The sequence below is a fragment of the Bactrocera neohumeralis genome, chromosome 2 (assembly GCF_024586455.1).
Source record: "Bactrocera neohumeralis isolate Rockhampton chromosome 2, APGP_CSIRO_Bneo_wtdbg2-racon-allhic-juicebox.fasta_v2, whole genome shotgun sequence".
Classification (NCBI taxonomy): domain Eukaryota; kingdom Metazoa; phylum Arthropoda; class Insecta; order Diptera; family Tephritidae; genus Bactrocera; species Bactrocera neohumeralis.
Window position 1 is genome coordinate 82,081,351 of NC_065919.1, and position 20,172 is coordinate 82,101,522.

At 36.4% G+C, this 20,172-nt stretch overlaps 1 protein-coding gene across 20 annotated transcripts in view; it reads right to left on the reverse strand.

Annotated features, from left to right (window-relative positions):
* The window catches only part of LOC126761453 (microtubule-associated protein tau), a 67,357-nt gene that overhangs the window by 22,369 nt on the left and 24,816 nt on the right, over positions 1–20,172 (reverse strand). For 6 of the 20 annotated variants that reach the window (XM_050477743.1, XM_050477763.1, XM_050477782.1 and 3 more), the window contains exons 3-4: positions 5,417–5,460; positions 449–635 (exon numbers count right to left, since the gene is read on the reverse strand). In XM_050477743.1, the coding sequence (XP_050333700.1) occupies positions 449–635; positions 5,417–5,460 (231 nt within the window). Of the gene's footprint in view, positions 1–448; positions 636–5,416; positions 5,461–5,659; positions 6,480–9,906; positions 10,088–14,211; positions 14,403–20,172 lie in introns of those variants that run through there. The other 14 variants (XM_050477699.1, XM_050477639.1, XM_050477648.1 and 11 more) reach the window with 11 other exon arrangements.

Genomic DNA, 20,172 nt, shown 5'->3' on the forward strand with positions numbered 1-20,172 from the left:
AGGAAGGCTCAATCTCTAGAGGGAACTACAGAGTTTTTGGGGTCTGTAAAGAAGTTTCTTAATACATATAATTTTGAGTCATATCATTTAGCTATGTTCGTTCGATTTGGTTTTTGAAATACCGATCTGAAAGTTTGCAAGTCAAAGCTACAAGCTCTGAACAAATACTTCAGATCGGATCACTTTAGCATATAACTGTATAAATATATGTATATATATAAATATATATGTATATATTATAACAGGAATTTTTGGGTTACGGTTCATATGATATTAACCGGTAGTAAACTTTAACCGAAAGCTTCTTAAGCTACCTAATAAAGTTCAGCGAATGCACTCAGTAAGAGATCTATAATTAATGTACATATGTAGTGCGTGCTCTGAAAACCATTTCTGAAAATTTGCTTTGCACATAAAAATAAATAGTTAATAAAAAGCTTTCGCTCACCTTTTTTAACTGGCTCCGGTTCGGGAGTCTTCAATGACAAGCGATTTCGTGATGTCGAACGTGATTTGGACGATTTGTTCGATGGCGTTGCGCTCGGCGGACGAGAGGCGCCTGTCTTCTCGCCCTTTGAAGTGGTAGACGTCGGTGTCTTAGCCGGAGAACTTGGCGAACCTGGGCCGTTGCGTTCCTAAAAATTAAAACAAAAGAAAAAAGTTGTAAATTACAAATTTTCCAAGCGCTTGGAGTGCAGAAATCTGCGTCTCTTAATATATGTATGTAAATATATTTGTTTGCGTGATATTGCCAGTTCGACGCGCAAGCCCCGTTCTACAACTACAAAATTCGGATCGGCTGTAATCACCAAATGCATTTTCTCGCGCATTTCAAATTCCACTGAAATTCGCTAAAATATATATATTTTTATTAAATGCAGTTTTTATCGTGCGCTAAGCAAGTTTATTGGACTTATTTCGCTACACCGCTTGTGTACACTTCGACATTTCGACTAAATCGAGCATTATGACTTCAAAGGACGAATGTGATTTTGCAGGAATTCCACATTGTTTTATCGATTCAACTCGACGCAAAGTGTACCACTTTTGGTTATTCTTATTTTTTTTGGTGCAAAAGACAGTTAAATAAAATATCATGCAAAACAAAAGAAAAACGTATAAATATGTATACACAGCACAACAACAGCAAAAACAGTAGCAAAAATGCGAAAAACATAAATAATATGCCCACACCCTTCGCGCGCCTCACGAGATTGGTAGTTTCGCGCACAGCTATTTGCCCGATTGTGCTCCTCACCGCGCCCATTAACGTTGTGCCGTTACGTTCTCTACTCATCAATAAACATTTGTTCCGAATTATCCTTCATGGCTTGTGTCGACTTGTTTGATTACTTGTTTTGTTTTATGCGAGTTTTTTTTTCTGTCTTCACTTTTTATTTTTGTTTCTACCAAGTGATTCTTTGCCGTTAGTTTTACTATACTTTTATTTAGTTCAGCGAAAAGTTTCTTGACTCCAAACTCAAGTTGCTCGCACACAACGCAAACATCCTTGTCGTGTCATTGGCAAGGTAAAAACCGTTACAAGCTGCCTGCCACCTCTCTCTCTCTCCCGCTCTCTCTACAAACAGACAAACGGTTATCGCCACGACAGTTCGTATCACCACGAACAGCTGTTGAAATTTACACACCTGTTCTGGCGTTGCCCTTTAACGGTATGTCGATAAGCCTTCAATAATATTGTTAGGGCACAATGGCGCACAATAAAATGCAAAATAAATTTATTAATATTTTATTACTGCACAGCAGTTAAAAATTTGTTTGCAAAAATAACTGTTTAGTTATAGCGCTGAGATCGCTCGTTCGGCACTGAGTTTTAGAATGGAATGGAGGAAATTTTTCAACTACCGTTTCTCAGGCCAAAGCAGCGAGGCAGCTACCTCAATGAAGGCAGGTCAACCAGACATATCTAGATGTGCTCAGTTGGTTTTTCGTATGTGTCGCATGTGGGCGGGTGCGCTATTGAAGCGTGGCGCCATTTCAGCGTTGAGCAACATCATTCAAGAATCACCGTTGTTCACCACAACCACCTATAGTACATTTGTACAAACGTATAGATGAGCATAACTGTCATACGTATGGCTTTAGGACGGATGCGTGTATGTGTGGGCCGATAGTATGATATGCTGCGTGTGTTTTGTAGTTGTGGATCTCAATCGCTTTTCTTTCATTTCGTTGTCTCAATTATATATATGCACATATATGTCACATTTTCATGATTATTCCGCTTACCTTTTAAGGTTGTGTTTAAAAAGGCAAAGAAATTAATTGAAAATGGTTTGCGTTTCCTTAGTGAAGTTACCCAGTAAACAATCTAGAGGAAACTTAAACTTTGAAGGCGACTGAACTTCACGATTTTCAACATTTCTTAAAGCTTGCTTTACGTTAGAAAACTGGTTTAAAAAGATAAGGTGGTTCTGGGAATAAGCTCGATATATTGGGTAGTCGAAAAAGTCTTATCTTATTCCATCAGTGTAAAACTTTTCTGGTTTCTCGGCGAAAAACTGCGACAAGTAATTTTCACAGGCGTCTCTTGAAACCAACTTTACTCCATTAAGGGAGTTCTTCATTGACCGAAACAAATGGTAGTACGATGGTGTAATGTCAGGGCTATATGGTGAATGCATCAAAATTTCCCAGTCAAGCCCTCCCAGTTTTTGCCGAGTTATCAAAGATGTGTGTGGTCAGCCTTTGTCCTCTTGAAAACGCAGCCCTTTCTGTTGATCAGTTCTGGCCATTTTTTTTCGACTGCTTGCTTCAATCTTATCAGTTGTTGGCCGTAAAATTTGGAATCAATAGTTCGACTAGACTGGAGCAGCTCATAGTGGATGATTCTTTTCCAATCCCACCAAACACTCAGCATAACCTTTCGAGGCGTCAATCCTGGCTTTGCGACCATTTGTTGAGCTTCACCACACTTGGATGATCTTTTTCGCACATTATTGTCGTATTTGATCCACTTTTCGTCTCCTGTTACCATTCGCTTCAGAAATGGTCCGATCTAATTTCGTTTCAGCAAAGAATCGCAGATATTAAGTGGGTTCATTAAATTTTTCACAGTCAATTCTTGTGGTACCCAAACATCGAGCTTCCTTTTGTAGCCAGTCTTTTTTAATTGTTTCAAAACCGTTTGATGATGAATGTTAAGTTCCTTAGCGATGTAATGGCTGCTTATGTGACGGTCCAGGTTAATCTTTTCCATAGTTTCATCGACTTTTTCAATAATATGTCGACCAGAGCGAGGTGCATCTTTCACATCCAAATTTTCAGAACGGAAGCGAGCGAACCATTGTTATGCTACACCAACTGATACAACATCGTCTCCGTAAACTTCACAAATTTCTTGGCTTCAATATTTTCACTCATTTTTGAACACTGTAACTTCTTTTCAACTTCCCCAAGTTTATTTTTCTTTGTTAAATGAAGCTTAAAATCTCACCTTTCCAACACTATATGGTATGACACAATGTGATTGGTAGCACTGGACTGCAATAATATCTATTAACAAAATACAGGAAGACTTTTGTCGACTACCCAATATTATATCGGTTACTTTATGTGAATAGCTTACCTACAATTATTACTTATTAATTATCAGAGAAAAATCCAAACTCTTCTAAACAACTTACTTTTCTTCAGATCATAAGTTTTTGTCCGTAATTCTAAAAATTCTTTATGTTGATACTCATCTTCAGCAAATCTACGCAACTGGATGGAATGCTCCGACTTAACCTTATCTCGCACTGAGAAGTATCACTTATATTGTTTTAAAATAACACTGGAAAATTTAAAGTGATTCCAGTTTATTAGTCTGCTAAACTTAAACCCCAATAGTTGGAAGAAAAAGTGAAGCAAGCTTTCCTAGTTGAAAAATTCAGCCGAGGGTACTTTTTATATAAAAAAAATGCCTCATAACTTCTTGAACCTCTAAAATAAACATTTAACATAAAACTTTAAAAAGCTGAGGGAGAAAAGTGAGCATGCAAAATTTAAGAAGTTTTTATGGCTTTTAATGCAACACTGCTATATAAATGCACAAAATAGAAAATTCTTAAAGTAAAAGTGTAAGAGATTACTGAAACCATATACGCAAAGCTGAGCTGAGAGATTTATAAGGTCTAGAATATTCTATTGACAATGTCAGGTGAGGTTAGGTTAGGTCGTGGAGTTGAGCCAAAGTGGTTGAATCACTTAGATAGAAATTCGTCCTTTGTGTTACCTAAAAACTCCTAAAAAATAGATCTGCGAATCCTCACCGATCGGCGAACGAATCGTTTTGTGCTTACAATACACATATTAAAACGGTTAATATCGATCTCAACAACTTCGTTATGTTCGCCGAAGGTGGTTCAACCGAGTTATTGCAATCTCATTCTAGCAAAAGCTGAGCAATAGAGGAGGAAGTGACAAGATAATTCTACCTCAACTTCCTACTTTCAGTAAAGAGCGTTCGACAGGCCACTGAGCCGCACCGCGTTTACACATACTACACAGTGTCCAACCAGAACATTTATAATTGTGGCGAGATTGACTTTGCTAAGAGCCAGCAGTTCGGATTACCTCATACGGCGCACTATTTCGCAAAATTTGTGGTTGTTGACCAGCGTTTGCTGAGCTCACTAAAGGTCCAATGATCTAACGTCAGAACGTAGAACTACGCTATAGTGGTCTAATAATTTGAAACCAGAGTTGATGGAAAGTTCACGACAGAAAACTCTACCACCTACTGTTACCCTTAACTTGGATCTCTCATCCGTCCTCCAACGGCTTCGCCCCGTCCACAAATCCCTCGCAGGTGCGTTAGCCGCGAAGTAACCAAGAAGAGAGGCTTATGTGGTGCAGTAATCTATGTTGGAAGGAATGAAATCTAAACAGTGGAGAATTTGCTCAGGCCAAGGCATAGTCTGAATGATCCGATTTAGGTCAAATCTGCACCGTTTTTTTCGATAAATTTTCAGCATTTCATAACGCATTTTTCATAGCAAGGGTCCTATTGAAAAAAATTTGAGAATCGATTTTACCAAGCTTCTGCAGCAAAATCATTTCTCATAGACAAAAACGGGTAGTATTCACTTGGTGCCAAGTCTAGACTATAAGGTTTATAGCTAAAAAAACAAAAAAATAGCACCGAATACCCACTACATTAAAGTTCGAAATTAGATGAATATTTTTGACTCGAAATTTAACATACAAAAATGCTTACTGGGTTGGACCTGAACTACTTATATATAATAATCATTTAATTGCTGTTTGGTCAATTTGTCTGAAATTCGCCAAAAATGTATTTGGTGTTTCGAAACATCCCGGATACATAAATACATACATATGTACGACAAAATAATGTATATTAATATAAATAAAATAACGGAAACGCGTTAATGCTCGTAAATGCACTCACCTTCTCTTGAGTAGACTCATCAACACCGCTGTCATTGTCCCCCTCTGCAACGAAATGGATTTATTAGTATTTAATTGAAAGAGTGAGAGAAAAAAATAAATACAAATAACAAGATGCCTCAATACTTGCACAACAACATCTCGAAGAGTAGGTGCCTTCATTTATACGTGCTTAATTTATGATGTATGAGTAATTTATGAAATTAATTCTAACTAAAGCCTTAGCAATATTTCATATTCTTACTGTGTACACCCTCTCTTTGTTGCTTTTCGTTCTCCGCGCCGCTGCTGAGCATTTCCTGTATGCTCGACAATTTTTTCACACCATTCGCATTCACCTCGGCTATGGGTGCAAGTGTCTCGCCCATGCCGTAGGTATCTTTGAGCGTGTCCACTCTATCTTCCGACAGCGCTGGACCCATTGGATCTTCATTCAGATTCGGCGTTTTACGTGGTGTTATCGCCTGACCCATGACCACATCATCGTCATCTTCATTATTATTTGAACCGGCTGAGGGCGGACGTGGTGGTGGCTGCTGTTGTGTGGGTGATTGCTGATATGGTTGCTGTTGCTGTTGTTGCGGTTGCTGAGGCGGCTGTGACTGCGGTTGTGCGTGTTGTTGGTAAGGCAGACGTGGCGGTGGTTGTTGAGCGCCAGGTGGACGTGCAAATGGCGGGCGTGTGGGTGGATTCCCAGGGTAGGGATTTGGTGGACGACCGGCAGGCATTTGCTGTCCTGGTGCTCCGCCGGACCATGGATACGCGCCGGGCGGTCGTGGTTGACCTTGTCCAGGTGGACTCATTGGTCCGCCATTACCGCTAGGCGGACGCATTTGTAGATTTTGTAAAGGTGGTGGTGGTAGACGTTGGCCACCCGGTCCGGGTCCCATCAACAGATTTCCTCTGCTGTCTGTATTACGCAACGGTGGTGGCATTGCTCTGGGCGGCGGTCCACCGGGTGCTCCAGCCATATTCATAGGAGCGCGTGGTGGAGCAGCCATCGGACGTGGCGGCATGCCACCGCCGGGGAACGGTGGCCGTGGTCCACTTATGGGTGGTCGCATCTATATGATTTCAATTTGGGTGTTAGGCTTACGAGATAAATATATATGTATATGTGTGTAAATAAATGCTCGGGAACATATGTTTGTATGTGCGAAGGACAAAAGGAATAATGGAATCTCGGTAAACGACAACTATGTTTCTAAGCTACGAAAGCGCGTAACAGTCCCATTGTTTAGGCATGTCAAGCTACCTAGTGCCCCCACTCTTCATAGCTGTAGGTAGTTATGTAGGGAATGTTGAGCTTGTTATAAATATGTAAATCTTGCTTGGCTGTCTACTGGCATTTGTCGCACGATTTAACCGAATTTGTTTATATTTTAATGGTATCGTATTTCGTGTTTCTTCCAGCGACATTTTGGTGAAGAGTAGGAGATTTGACCTGAATAATGAATTGCGCTTGTAATCAGAGCTGAACGAATGACTACAAATCGCTTATTGATTCAACAAATGTTGACTTTTATATTCCTACCTAACAACACACACACATACACACAGAAATGTATACCAAAATATTGTTATTTGTTGCATTTTAAATGTATTGCTCAATAAAAAATTAGAATATATTTGCATTACCGCCGAGCAAGTCCTGCAAAATGATTTTGTAACAACATTGACTGTTGTATTTCTTAACCCTATGCCACCATAAATCAACGTCGACTGCAACAAGGTCATTATTACATTGAATATCGAAAGCACTATTTTTATTTTCGTACAATTTTACGGCCTCATTTGAATAACAAATTCTTGTGCACAAAATTTGCATGGCGCTGACACAAATCTGTATACAAATCAAGCGACAAAAAAGGGTTAAAAGCTCTGAGGAATATGGCGAAACGGTGAAAAGCTTCGATACAGGCGGTACAGGCTTCAATACAGCGTCACCTTAGTGTATGACGGCACTTACAACCTCAGAATGTTGCATATTGCAAAGAATTATTGCTTTGTGTTGTGTCTTCTTATTGCTAAGAAAAAACAGTAAAGAAGTGTTCTATTTAGGTAGGCCGATTATATAATATACACAAAGGCGTGAAAACTCATTATTAGATGTAATTGTGAATCGATTACAATTATGATTGCTATCTGCTGATCTTATCAGGCAGGCTAAGAGTGCCGTATATTTGAGTGAAAGGCACTAAAATTTAGCGCATATATTTTGTGGTTAGAGTAAACCTTCAACAGACACGTCTGTAAATTGCATAGCTATCGGGTGATGGGGCGATATGAGTACAGAAATTTCGGTGAGGCAAGTTTTGTTATTTTATTTAAGTATGACCTGTAAATAAATTTACAGACAGAAACTAAGGGATGTAGCTACTTAGGTCTTCGTCCTTATGTTATTTTAATTTTCCACATGAAACTACTTGTATAAAGAACGAAAACATCAAAAATTAAAAAAAAAATCAGAAAATGATTTCTCATGACTGTAAAACACCGGGATTCTCTTAAAATTTTAGAACATAGCTATGTGTGAGTGTTCCTATCGTGAAACTAAACTTTCTCAAAATTGAGCTTTGCATTACTTTATCAGTTGGGGTCTATTTTAAGCAGAAAAAAATATATTTTAATTCAGCTCTTATTGCAGAAATTTTAATACTCTTGTAACATGTTGTTACAGAGTATAAGAGCTTTGTTCATCTAACGGTTGTATGTATCACCTAAAACTAAGCAAGATATGTTAGAAAGCCTGATAAATCAAGCACTAAATACGCATGAGATATTAAATTTTACGCCCGAAATGATATGAGAGGGCTTTAGACTTTTAGGTAAAATCAAATATCTCAGAATCTGCTCGACCGATTTCAACCTAATACGGAGCGTGACATTCTTTTCACATTTGTATATCACAGTGCGAAAATAGGCAAAATTGGACTACAACCACTCCCCCTTCCCTTATAACAAATTTTAAATTCCATCTGACTCTTTCCTTACCAGTGTACAAAGTTAAGAATAAATTGATATAACGGGATAAAACTTTGCACGAATAATGCCTTCAGCATATGCCATCTTATAACCATAAATTGTACAAATCCAACAGTACTTGTTCAAGCCCCTAGGTGCCGAATATTTAAACCCCTGTACCTATAGTTATTTTTTTACCACAAATATCGGTCACTGTGTGAGATATATAATTTAAATGCAGAGAGAAACCTTTTCTGATAATTGTATGTCTGTGTGACTCAAATTGGTTAAATCGTGTCAATACTTCCCTTAGCTTTTATGGAATACAACAATTTTCGATTTTCAGGTGACTTTATTCCGCACATGTCGGCTATCATGTGAGTTTTCTCAATGACATATTTTCCTGATAACAGAGTATATTTGAGCTCAAAATAGATAAAATTGGTCAAAAGCTTGACATAGTGGCATGATAATAGTTAATAAATAAAATAGGGTATATGCTACCCCAACTCCCATATACTATTTATAATAATTTTCGTTTTCCGAACAAATCTTATGCAGAATATGTCGGTCAAAGTATGAGTTGTATAGGGTATATATATATATATGCTTGGATTCCGATCGTCGGTTTCACGTTTTAGCCTTAGGGTATTTTCTTGGCATTCCTCCAAGTTATAAGAATATAAAATGCTGGGTTGAACCCGAACTTAGCCCTTCCTTACTTTTTTTATATAAATGTAGGGCCATCCGCCTCAGTTAATTACGATTAAAGCCAAAAACAAAAACAGTGCTTGAAAATCCTCATGTTGGTAATATCTCTGATATCAAGGAAAACAAAAAAAAAGTCAAGTTCGGTCAAAAATTAAGGAGATTCTCATAGTGTTCTTTGATTATGGGGGTTTGGGTCAAGATGAAATAGTTTCACAGGGTTAAATGCTCAATAAAGAATACAACTTGGTCTTTTTGAGGCGTCTACGTGAAGCGATTCGTCGAAAATTACAGGATTTGTGGTTATCAAATTAATGGAATGACTCAGCCAAATGCCAAAGGAAAGTTCTTGCTCAGCTTTTTTGCTATTTACATAAGATTTGGATCTCTGTGACTTACATATTTCTATTTTTCAAAACTGGAAAATCTGGAGAACCAAAGTCATTTGCCTAAGGCACTGAAGTGCATTTTTGTCGGGTCCTACTAGCATAAAATGCATATGGAATATTGGATTAAGAATTTGCATGAACTTATTTTGAAGCTCTTAATAAAGATTTGAATTTACATATCACAAAATGTTGTTTTTTTGACAGACCGCGTCAAAGTATGGATATGAGTAAAAATATGGTATAAAATATTGTTAATATTATATAAAATAATATCAAACAAATTCACTTATTACTTGTGTGCACCATAAGAATTTTTACCAAATTTTCAATGAAAATTTTGAAAATCTAACATGTCCTTGGTTAAATACACATACATGGATATGTTCCCGTAAATATTATTGAGTAAAATAAATAATATTTCACAACTTACCGCCTCCGCGTCCCCCATTATTGTTAGAATTCAAATGAATTAGAGTTTTGTCTTATGTTTAATTTATATGTATTTTTTTAAATTGTAATTAGTTTTGAAATTCACAATTTACTTTTTCACTTTTTATCTTTTTAATCACTGTTCAAAATTATTTATTAATGCTGCATAAGTTTTCGAATTACTATATAATTATTTATTAAAAAAGTATATATGAATTGTACGGACATAAAAGATAGCGATCTCTGTATATAACCCTGAACTGAATTAGAGATATTTTTGTACCCAAATCGATTTATCAAATTTTGTAATAAGAAATTTAAAAATTAAAAAATATCTCTGCTCTATTATTACCATTGTTTTGCTTTAAAAGTTAATGTTTATAATTGAAACCAAGTCAGTCAATGAAATGATTTCACTTCCGCTTCTCTAAAGCACTCTAAAACTTCAACACTCTAACAAGTTAGGCATTATGAAGGATAAGCATATGAAAACCTCATTGTATTTATAGATTCACATCGCTTCTCTACCCTTGCGCTAAATACACGCATGACTTAAGAGCCCACTAATATCAATTACACATCAACGAAGCGCTGCCATCATTACTGACCATTAATGCTCATTGAGCAGCGCGCAGTCAAGCCATTCGCTACTTAGCATATTCTAATGCATTGGATAACACTTTCTGCATTGTTTTGCCATTTGCCTTTTGACCTACAAACTTGTATGCAAAACATTTCCTTTTTTATGACTTTTACGACCCACACATGTGGCTGGATGTTCAGCAGTAAGAGAGGAAGTTGCGGGTTACGAGTAGCTTGGCTGCATTTCATGTTGACAATAAAGTTGAAAGTTGGAGCTATTGAAACTTGAAAAAACTTTGCTATTGCTAATTTGCATGCGATTTTCTATTTGAGGCGATTGAACAAGAATGCGCATTCACAGCCGAATGATTCGTGGCTAAAGCTGAGTTAGACGCGCGCCATAAATACCCTTTCAATACCACACACACACACACACACGAGACATACATACATACATACATATGAACAACTAACAGGCTTCTATTTGTAAACATATATATATGATTGTGTGTGTGTGTACGTGCTTTTATAGGGATATCTAATACTACAACCGCAAATGGCTGACGGGTACGAATTGCACGAATAATTTCAGTTTGCGGTAAAGTTTTCGACGCCATTGTTGCGGCAATCGACTTTTGATTGTTATCGGCAGCGCGGTGCAGCGCTGCTGTCGCACAGTGGCATTGTGTAGGTGAATATGGGAATAAAAACTAATGAAATACGCACGCCTCGTATGTAATTCAGAAAAAAATCGCATTCTTAGACTTTCTGTAACTTTAGATTGATATCTGAAATAGTTTCTTGGTTACAGCCTACTAAAGTGTAGCCACTCAGTTCAATCTGCTCAAACAGTTTATCTTTAAACACGTTTTTCACAAACCTTCATTTCTCAAATTTACTTGAGTGATTACTCGGAGACATTTTAAAATGCTCTGCATGTTCGATAGATGGTTTTCCATATAATGGCCCCTTAGTTCAAAAAAGAGTTGTAGCTGGTCAAAAACCACTAAAATTTTGGATAAAATTTACTCTTTTTGAGTAGCGTTATTTTTTAAATTTTCAATCTTTTATTTTTAAGGAACGGTAGGTTATTGTATGGTTAAAATCTTCTAGAAGAGGGTTCGGAGAATAACGTAATAATTCCAGAATTGGAAGACTTTTAGCTTATTTTTCAAATATTTATAAATACTCTAAAAATTGAAAAAAATAAAATTTATACAGTAGATTTCTTAAATTCTCAAAAATTTAATAATTAAGTTTTGGCATAATACGGAAAAAACTTTTCTGAATATTTTTTACTTCACTTTCAAAATATCCAACTGCATCAAAAAATTTCGTCTTCATTCCGGAGAATAGAAAAAATATTAAAAAAAATATTAAAGGTTATAGATAGAAGTTTTATTTAAACAATGGACTTAGACTTCCACTATTCTCAAGGTCTTAAGCTTTGAACCAGCTGTGCTCCACAATAATTAAGTTTTGACATAATATTAAAAAAAACACTTATTGCACCAACAATTATTTTTCGGAACTATTTCAAAAAAAAGGAACTTGAACTCTAAGAAAATTTTTGAGATTTTGAGAAAACACATAATCGATGGTTGTGAGTTTAAGAAGCTCTCTACGCCTGAAGTTTTCGATCAACATGTTTTTATTTCTCTGCAAGCGATGGCCAACACCTTACGGCATCTCCGACCTGCGTTTTTAAGTCCTTTTCCCTACGTAGAGAGCTTAAAACCTTTGGCACCTTCGACAGCTAAAACCTTTTTTAAGTCCTTCATTACTGTGGCAAAAAGATACAACTTATAGAAATTTCTGATTGTCGGAAAACAAAGAACGTAGACTAAAATGTATGCTTCCACTTTTTTTTTAGGAGTCGAGAATGAACAAAAAAATTTACTTGTTAGTATGTAGATTAGTAAAACTTTATCTAGATCAGTTTAAGATCTGTCTATTGTAATAAGGAAGTATTCTATTTGTTTAGTTTAAAAAACTTTTGAAAAAAACCAATATGGAGAAGGTATCCAAAGTATACTTTGTTCTGGATACTCTAGCAGGTTAAATTCTTACTTATATGTCCTGCATTCAACGAGTCTTCGAATGACTCTAACCAACTCTTTACATGCCCAGCTAACCCTGCACATCTAACACCCCTCTCTCTGTAGTCCGACCTCGTCGGAACAGCTCGTTTCTTGGGCCTACCGTTGGAGAACCTCGATGAGAATTTAACTGATTCTAAATATTTCTTTTTCCATCGAACTTATAATTTTAAATATTCTTAGTATAACACCAGCGTCCTCTTGTAAGCGAGTGGCTAAAGAGGATTTGCTTATACAAAGACAATTTTCTAGTTCAGCCAGGGCTCTTTCGAACAACAACATAAGTATATAATTTTGTATACTAAATTGGCATAATCGCATACTATTTTATTTATTTGCAAACATAATTTAATTTTTTACTAAAAATTAGTAATCAAAATTTGTCAATAGAAATTTGGCGAATCAAATACGATTCAGATTAATAAACTAATAAGCGATTTGAAATGAGGTTTTCGGGTTTCAAAAACTCTATTTTTTATTACCCTATTAAATTATACAACAGCTCTAGAATATTGTCCTAAATTTTGAAGTTAATCCGGGTAATAGTTTTGGAGAAACAGTCTTGAGAACTAGTGCGCTCGAGGCTAGCTGGGCTAAGTGCGCGGTCTGTAAGCGTGTTTTTCTCGAAACTGCGTTTTTGAAGTCGGTTGGCAAGATTTCTCGAGAACTATTCAACCGATCTTCATGAAATTTTACACAGGTCTTTGAGATACAATTCTTAAAGACTTGGACGGAGGACTTCGATTACAACTATTTGAAAAAAAAAGTCGCAAAATGTTCATTTTTTTAACTGTCTACCAAAAATCCAATTTTCAGTTTTTTTTCTTCGTCTAAGTTCTAAGTTAAGGTGGTACCTAAAACACGTATTTTTCACTTTAGATGATCTTGTAAGGAGTTATTCTGCAAAATGGACGAGTCATCGGAAATGCCGTTGCAAATGGCCGACTGTAAAATATTTTTTTTTCAAAAGTTTCAGAACTTCTTTGTTAATGGTGTATGTTTGTAACAGAAAAATTCTACGTAAATATTTCATTTTTTATATTAGAAAAAATTGTTGAAAAAGGGCCCGAGGAAACCCATGTAACCCCTTAGATATCAACAAAAAACAAATAGTATATGAAGCAAATATTTTTTTCTCACTCGCTTACAAAATATACTCACGTACTCAAATTAATAAAAAAAAAATCAAAATGCTTGTGAAAATCGCAATTATAAACACTGTGTCTACTTTGGGATTTCCAATGCTGCGGTATTCGGTGGCAATGCGCGCCAATGCATAATATTGGCGAAATAAAATATTATTGAAAAAACAAACTTCGAACTTTACTGTAATTGTTAATGGCAATTAGAAGAGCTATTAATATTTCGCCTTCCACAATCCTTAAAATATCTGCAGCAAACACTGAGTCATAATAAATAATAGTTTAAACAATAATCAGTGAAGCCAACGCTATATTTATGGCCGGCAGGTGTAAAATATTAGCAATGAATAACTTAAAATGCAATTTATCGATTTTTCATGCGTCCACGGCAGGGCAATAACACACGACGCCAGTCAGGATAATGCACTTTAACCCACTGAAGGGTCAGTTTGCGCTTGCAACGAACTATTTTCTACAACAGACCTATTTTTAGCGGCACGCGATTTATCCAAATTTTTTTTTTATTTATTTGTATATTTCTTATTACAGCTGCATCTGCTACACTTGTATATTAGAGGGTCCTTTCGTTCAATTTTAGAATATCGCGAAATATTTTTTTAATTTGTATTCACTTTTCACCAAAAGCTACGCAAAACACACGAAATTTTACTAAAAACAGAGGCTTGCAAATAGTTGCCTTCACTTCTAGAAGTTTAATAATTTTGGCAGACAAACAATCAACCGTTAAACGCGAACGCTCAGACACGACTATTCGTTCGATTTGCCAAAGGAATGGAATTTCTTAGAAATTTGTTTTGATTTTTTCGTTTGCGGTTCTTCGCCACTCGCAGTCTGTTGGAAAAAGAAATAGGCAAACATAAACGACTAAAGACACCTCACTCCACCCCAAACAAAATAGGTCGCATCGCATACCGTTATAAAGGCACGCCGTAGTGGCATAGTAGTGACTGCGCTCGTAAAGTAAAAATGTCCTTGCGCAGTTTGTTGGTTATTAGTGGCGAATTCAAGCAATCGAACACACACCCGACCAACCCACCGCATTGCCATTGTACAATTGTATGGCATATCCACGAATAGTTGAGGATATCTATTGATATACAAAAGTACCGCATTAGTTTCAATGCGTGCACATGCATCCTTAAACGCCCCCACAACGGTAAATCATCGTAGTTGGAGGTAGACTAGGTGACTAAATCATAACAAAACGAACACTTGTGCATCGAACCGCTTTGAGGAAAGCCGAAAGGTGAACAGGCGTAGCTCTCATAGTGAAATAGTTGTGAAGGGATGGCGGCAGGTGGTACCGGTGTATTTTATAGCTGTACATATAGTACATATAAGAGTTTAGTCGTACTGGCGGTGAGGCGTCATTGGGTTGACTTTTTGTTGGTGAAGTCATTAAATCGAGTCGGCAAAGTTTTCACAGTAAAGTGTGGGATTATTGTGCGGACGTCTGGGTAGAAGAGTCGTAATTTGTGTGTAGTGAAGTAGGAAGAAATAATATTGGAGATAGAGAGATTAAAATTTATTTATTATTTTAATTGAATTCCCCTGAAAAATTTCCTTTGCTTCAGCTCTAAAGAAAGCAAAGTTTAAATATGAAAATGAGTCTGTTTGGGGAAGTCGTTTGATTAAACAGGTTAAGCATATCATAGGCATTTTTTTTATAAATTTTTCCCCACTATAAAAATATATAAAACATGTTATTATTGTATGTATGAAAGTCTTTAAAAACACTAAATTAAAGAAAAAACCTGTGTTGTCATTTCCTGGTAAATTAATGAACAAATTTTGCTATTCTTATCCAAGCTTCACTGTAGAGCGATATTTTTTCTAAGAGTCTAAAATTTCCGAGTGTACTGTAATCTAGTAACAACAAGAAAGAAAAACTAAATTCGGCTGTAACGAAATATTTTAATATCATACAATTTTCAAAGCTATAAGTCGGAGTATATTTTTAGAAATTAGCAAAAAAATTTTATTAAAACAAATTTTAAAACTATGAATGAATCATGAACATATTTGGTATCTATCTTAATCCATATGTCATGTAATCACTTAGTCCGATATATTTATATCAAAATCAATACAAATATCTTATTCTTCTATGTATTCTTCATATTATTAGTGTTGGAAGTGATATCTTCCTCTTCTTTTTTATTGGCCTTGACACCGCTTACGTTATAGTGGAGTTTACAATAGCGCGTTCTTCCTTTTCGCTGTTTGCGCCAATTGGTCTTTCCCACGGAGTGGAGGTCTTCCTCTTTCGAATACTTTCAGAGCTGTAGTGTTTTCATCCATTCGGACGACATGACCTAGCCATCGTAGCCGCTAGGAAGTTGCCTTGTCTGAAACCTCGTTTGATATCGAACGGGTCGGAGAGGCTCTTCCCGATCATGATGGAGCTTTTGGTATTGCTCCACGTCAGTTTACACATTCATATTAGCTTTGTGTGGATACCGAATTCAGACGTAGCGGCATAAAGCAGCTTTGAAATCGACGAAGAGGTGGTATGTGTCGATCCTTTCTTCAATAATATCTGGTCATAAAACTTAATATCTGGTCAGTTGTTGGTTTTCCAGCCTTAAAGACTCACTGTTCATCCAACCGTATTCTACAAAGAAGGTGATACATTCTCCCTATCAGTTCTTTGCCGCCGTATTTGAATAGCTCGCCCGGCAATCCATCGGCCCCGTCGCATTATTGTTCTTCAGACGGGTAATTGCTATTCGTGTATCGATATTCATAATTTTTGTTACCGAATGACTAATTAATATATTATTGCTTAATTTTGTTGTGGTATCTTCAATTGAGATACATGAGATATAAGGTAACGGGAGGTGAGAATAACGTTGAGACTTAGACTGATTTCCTGCATATCCACAAGTGGTTAAGAAAACAGTTAATTAAGTGGTTGGGACTCACTATATTAGGTATGTGGCAGCTAGGAGATCTGCTCAACCGATTATAACCATTTTCGGCACAAGGACAGACAATTATCACAGAAGGACATTTGCTGGATTTCATTAAGAAGACTCACATTTTGTACAATACTTGCGGTAAAAGGTCAGACGAACTTCGAAATTCGTAATATTGACCAGGTTTTACCTATTTTTGACACAAGACAATATTGTCATCAAAATATTCTCTCCTAATTCCTTTATTTATTGAGTTATCTCACATTAGCAGTTTACAACATAACCATTATATAGGGTTGCGTGTTTAACAGCTGTTTTCCTTTCCATTTTCACAGTATATCAAGAGGAACATGAAAGACTTGTTCTTAGCTTTAGCTGATTAAGCTTAAATGGTTTGTGAGATAAATAGTTTAAAACTTTAAGATAAATTTCAAACTAACATTGTACATAATGTGAACAATGAAGAGATAGACAGTAGAGGTCAGTCAAAATTTGTTAACCTTAGGTTGTAGATAGGCATTTCTTTCTTATTTCTTTTACAAAAAAAGATGTGTCTGAGTCTAAGTCTGAATGCAAAACTTCATCTGGCACTCCAATATTTCAGCTAAAGCCTGTAGGGTTTTACACATCGTTCGTTGAGCTTACGTAAGGTCTAGCTGTTATTCCAAGACTGGGCAAAGAATAACAAGAGAAGGTAGCATGCTCACCTGCTGCTATTCCGGTATTTTACTTTGCAAGATCATCAGCTTTTCAGTTTTCATTCGATTCGACCATGATTCGCGACCTAAGTACCAGTCTTATAATAAACTTTTAATAATGCTATTATGTAAGTTATTCACTTTCATTGCTAACAAAAAAAAAAATAATTATGGATAACAACTTCAATTATAATATACATACATATATGTTTTTTTAGTATGTAATTGACAATGAAGCCTTTTTTACCTCAAAATAATTGTCGTGCAAGTATTGGAGTCACTTTTGGAAGATCATAAGGCTTACCTGAAATTAAAAAAATAAATATAAATTAATAAAATGCTGAAAATTCAAAATTTCAGTATAGTATATCAAGATCAAACTAATTTAAAACTAACGGCACTGCAAACCGGAAGCGCTTTAATATTCCTATTAAACTTTTCACACACGTATGCGCATTTACCGCTAGAGTACCGCCGCAGCAAAGCTTTGTAAGAAAGTACTAAAAAAGCTGTCAGCAAAAAGCGAAAGCTCAACATTACAGTTGCGCTGTTAATTAGTTGTCTTTTTGATATCTCTCAGCAAATTGACTCTTCTCAACTAACCGCACACACATACACGCGCAAGCCAGCACGAGCCCCATTGAAAAAGCCGAACATGCGAGTATTAGAAAATGTCAACAATGAGTGGCCAGTGGTCACCCTCAGACCCGCAGCAGGCATATGGCTTTGTGTTGGTTTTGTTTTTATTTTTTCTTCTTTTCCCAACTTTTATATGTCATCAGCAGCCCGTTTGTTGTTGTGGTTTCTTTCTAAACACTATAATTATGCTGCAGGTATACCACTACGTTTTGAAAGCAAAGTACTGTTATACTACAAATTTTAGTTTAAATTAATGTCAATATTTTTACTTTCTTCCGTTTTTTTATTCAAGTTCTCCCTTATTCTGTTTGGTTGCTTGAAGTCTTCCCCAAAGCACTCCTTGCCCCATTTACATGACTAATCGCTCAAACGGCGCGCAGCGTGTGCGGGGTGTGCCAGTAGGCTTATACTTATATTTGTATATACTTACATGTACAGAAGTACATATGTATATAGTACAACGACAACACCAACAACTATTGAGAAATGCAATGTAGTTAAGGGTGTTGTCTAAACGGGGTGGACCCAGCGTATACGATGGTCTTAAGAGACTAAAGCCATTGATTTGTAAAAGTATGCAGGGATATATAGCATGTACATATGTATGTATGTATTAGCAGACACTATAAACCGTATGCACTGCGATGTCATCACTGCCACCTTGTTTGACGGCTGAATGCGCTGGCGCAGTGCGCAATTAAGCTTATAAGCTCATAATGCCATAGCTGTGGCTCGTATATTATACTTTAACTAACAGTAAATATGTACACATACATATGCATACAAAAACTACAAAAAAATACACTTAGCACTCTCACTTACAGATGCATGCATATAGAATTTAGTATAACAGTGCAATATTGAAAAAAGAAAGCAAAAACAACTCGCTAAAGTCATGAGTGTTTGTGTTTTTAGTTTTTACCATAGTGTTGTGTATTTGTATGTATGTACGGTATACCGTCACCATATGACTGCAAGTGCTAACTGTGCAAAAACGCATGCTAAATTCATCGAACTTTTAATTAGCCGGTAATTGAGACGTTCAATTTGCACCTTTCAAATACCCGCTGAACACTTTGCAGCGCTCACCCGCTGTTTTTTGCACATCAAAAAACTTTTACTGCAGGGCTTATATGTATGTATATAGCGATATATGTACATACATATATAACTAAATAAAGTGTAAAAAGTTAACATGTGAGGAGACTGCAGACAGATGCTTCTCATGATAAATTGAAGCCAGCGCCATACTTGGACCTACCTCAATGAAACAAAAGCTGGTCAGTCTTATTGGTGCATTAACCTACAAGAGTCTGTATGTATTTTTTTTTTTTTTTTTTTGTAATACGTTAAAATCAACGTTTTCCTGGGTATTTTCACGAGGTGTGTTCAAAAATAACGGGAATTTTGTAATTAAAATTTTCCAAGTGGATTCTCTGGAGGACACTCAGAGCTCCCATTATCACCATCAACCTCCCTCTTACTTCCACCAGGAGCGTGACAATCGTATAGAATATAAAATGACCGTTCTGCCATAAAAACAGGTATTTTTGCACCCTTCTGCGACATCTAGCGGCCAGAGTATATGAGCTATGTAAAAACAATTTGCACAGCCTAGAGGATCAGGGCTTTTATTGGCATTATCAACCATCTGCCTAGCACTACTAGGGGCGTGGCAACCGCATAAAAAGCATTTTGCCTTTTTTCGTGTCACCATTTGGCGGCCATTAGCGCCTAAACAGGGTACACCGGATGACGGAAACTATATAAATCAGGTGGCCGCACATGAGCACGTTAGTTAGAAGCATCCACCGATATAGGTTGAACTGGTGAATAGTTATCACCAAAAAAAAAAAATCTTTCTAACTTGCGTTTTCTCATTCCAGCTAAAAGGATTTGGGGGCCTGGGGGATGGAGAATCCAATTAACAAATTTATTTTCATTATGTATGACATGTATGTATGTCAGCCCTTGAAGTACGACAAAATTTTCAGTTGTATAAGTTGCTTACTTTGACTGTTGAAGTCACTAAAGTTAGATGTGTTTTTATACATTGACGATTTTCGTTTGTTAAAACAAATGATTCAAAGAATTTTTTCGAGAACTCCTGGACAAAAACAATACTGCAACGATAGCACAGCCTTCATATTCAACATGGCAAGGCCGAA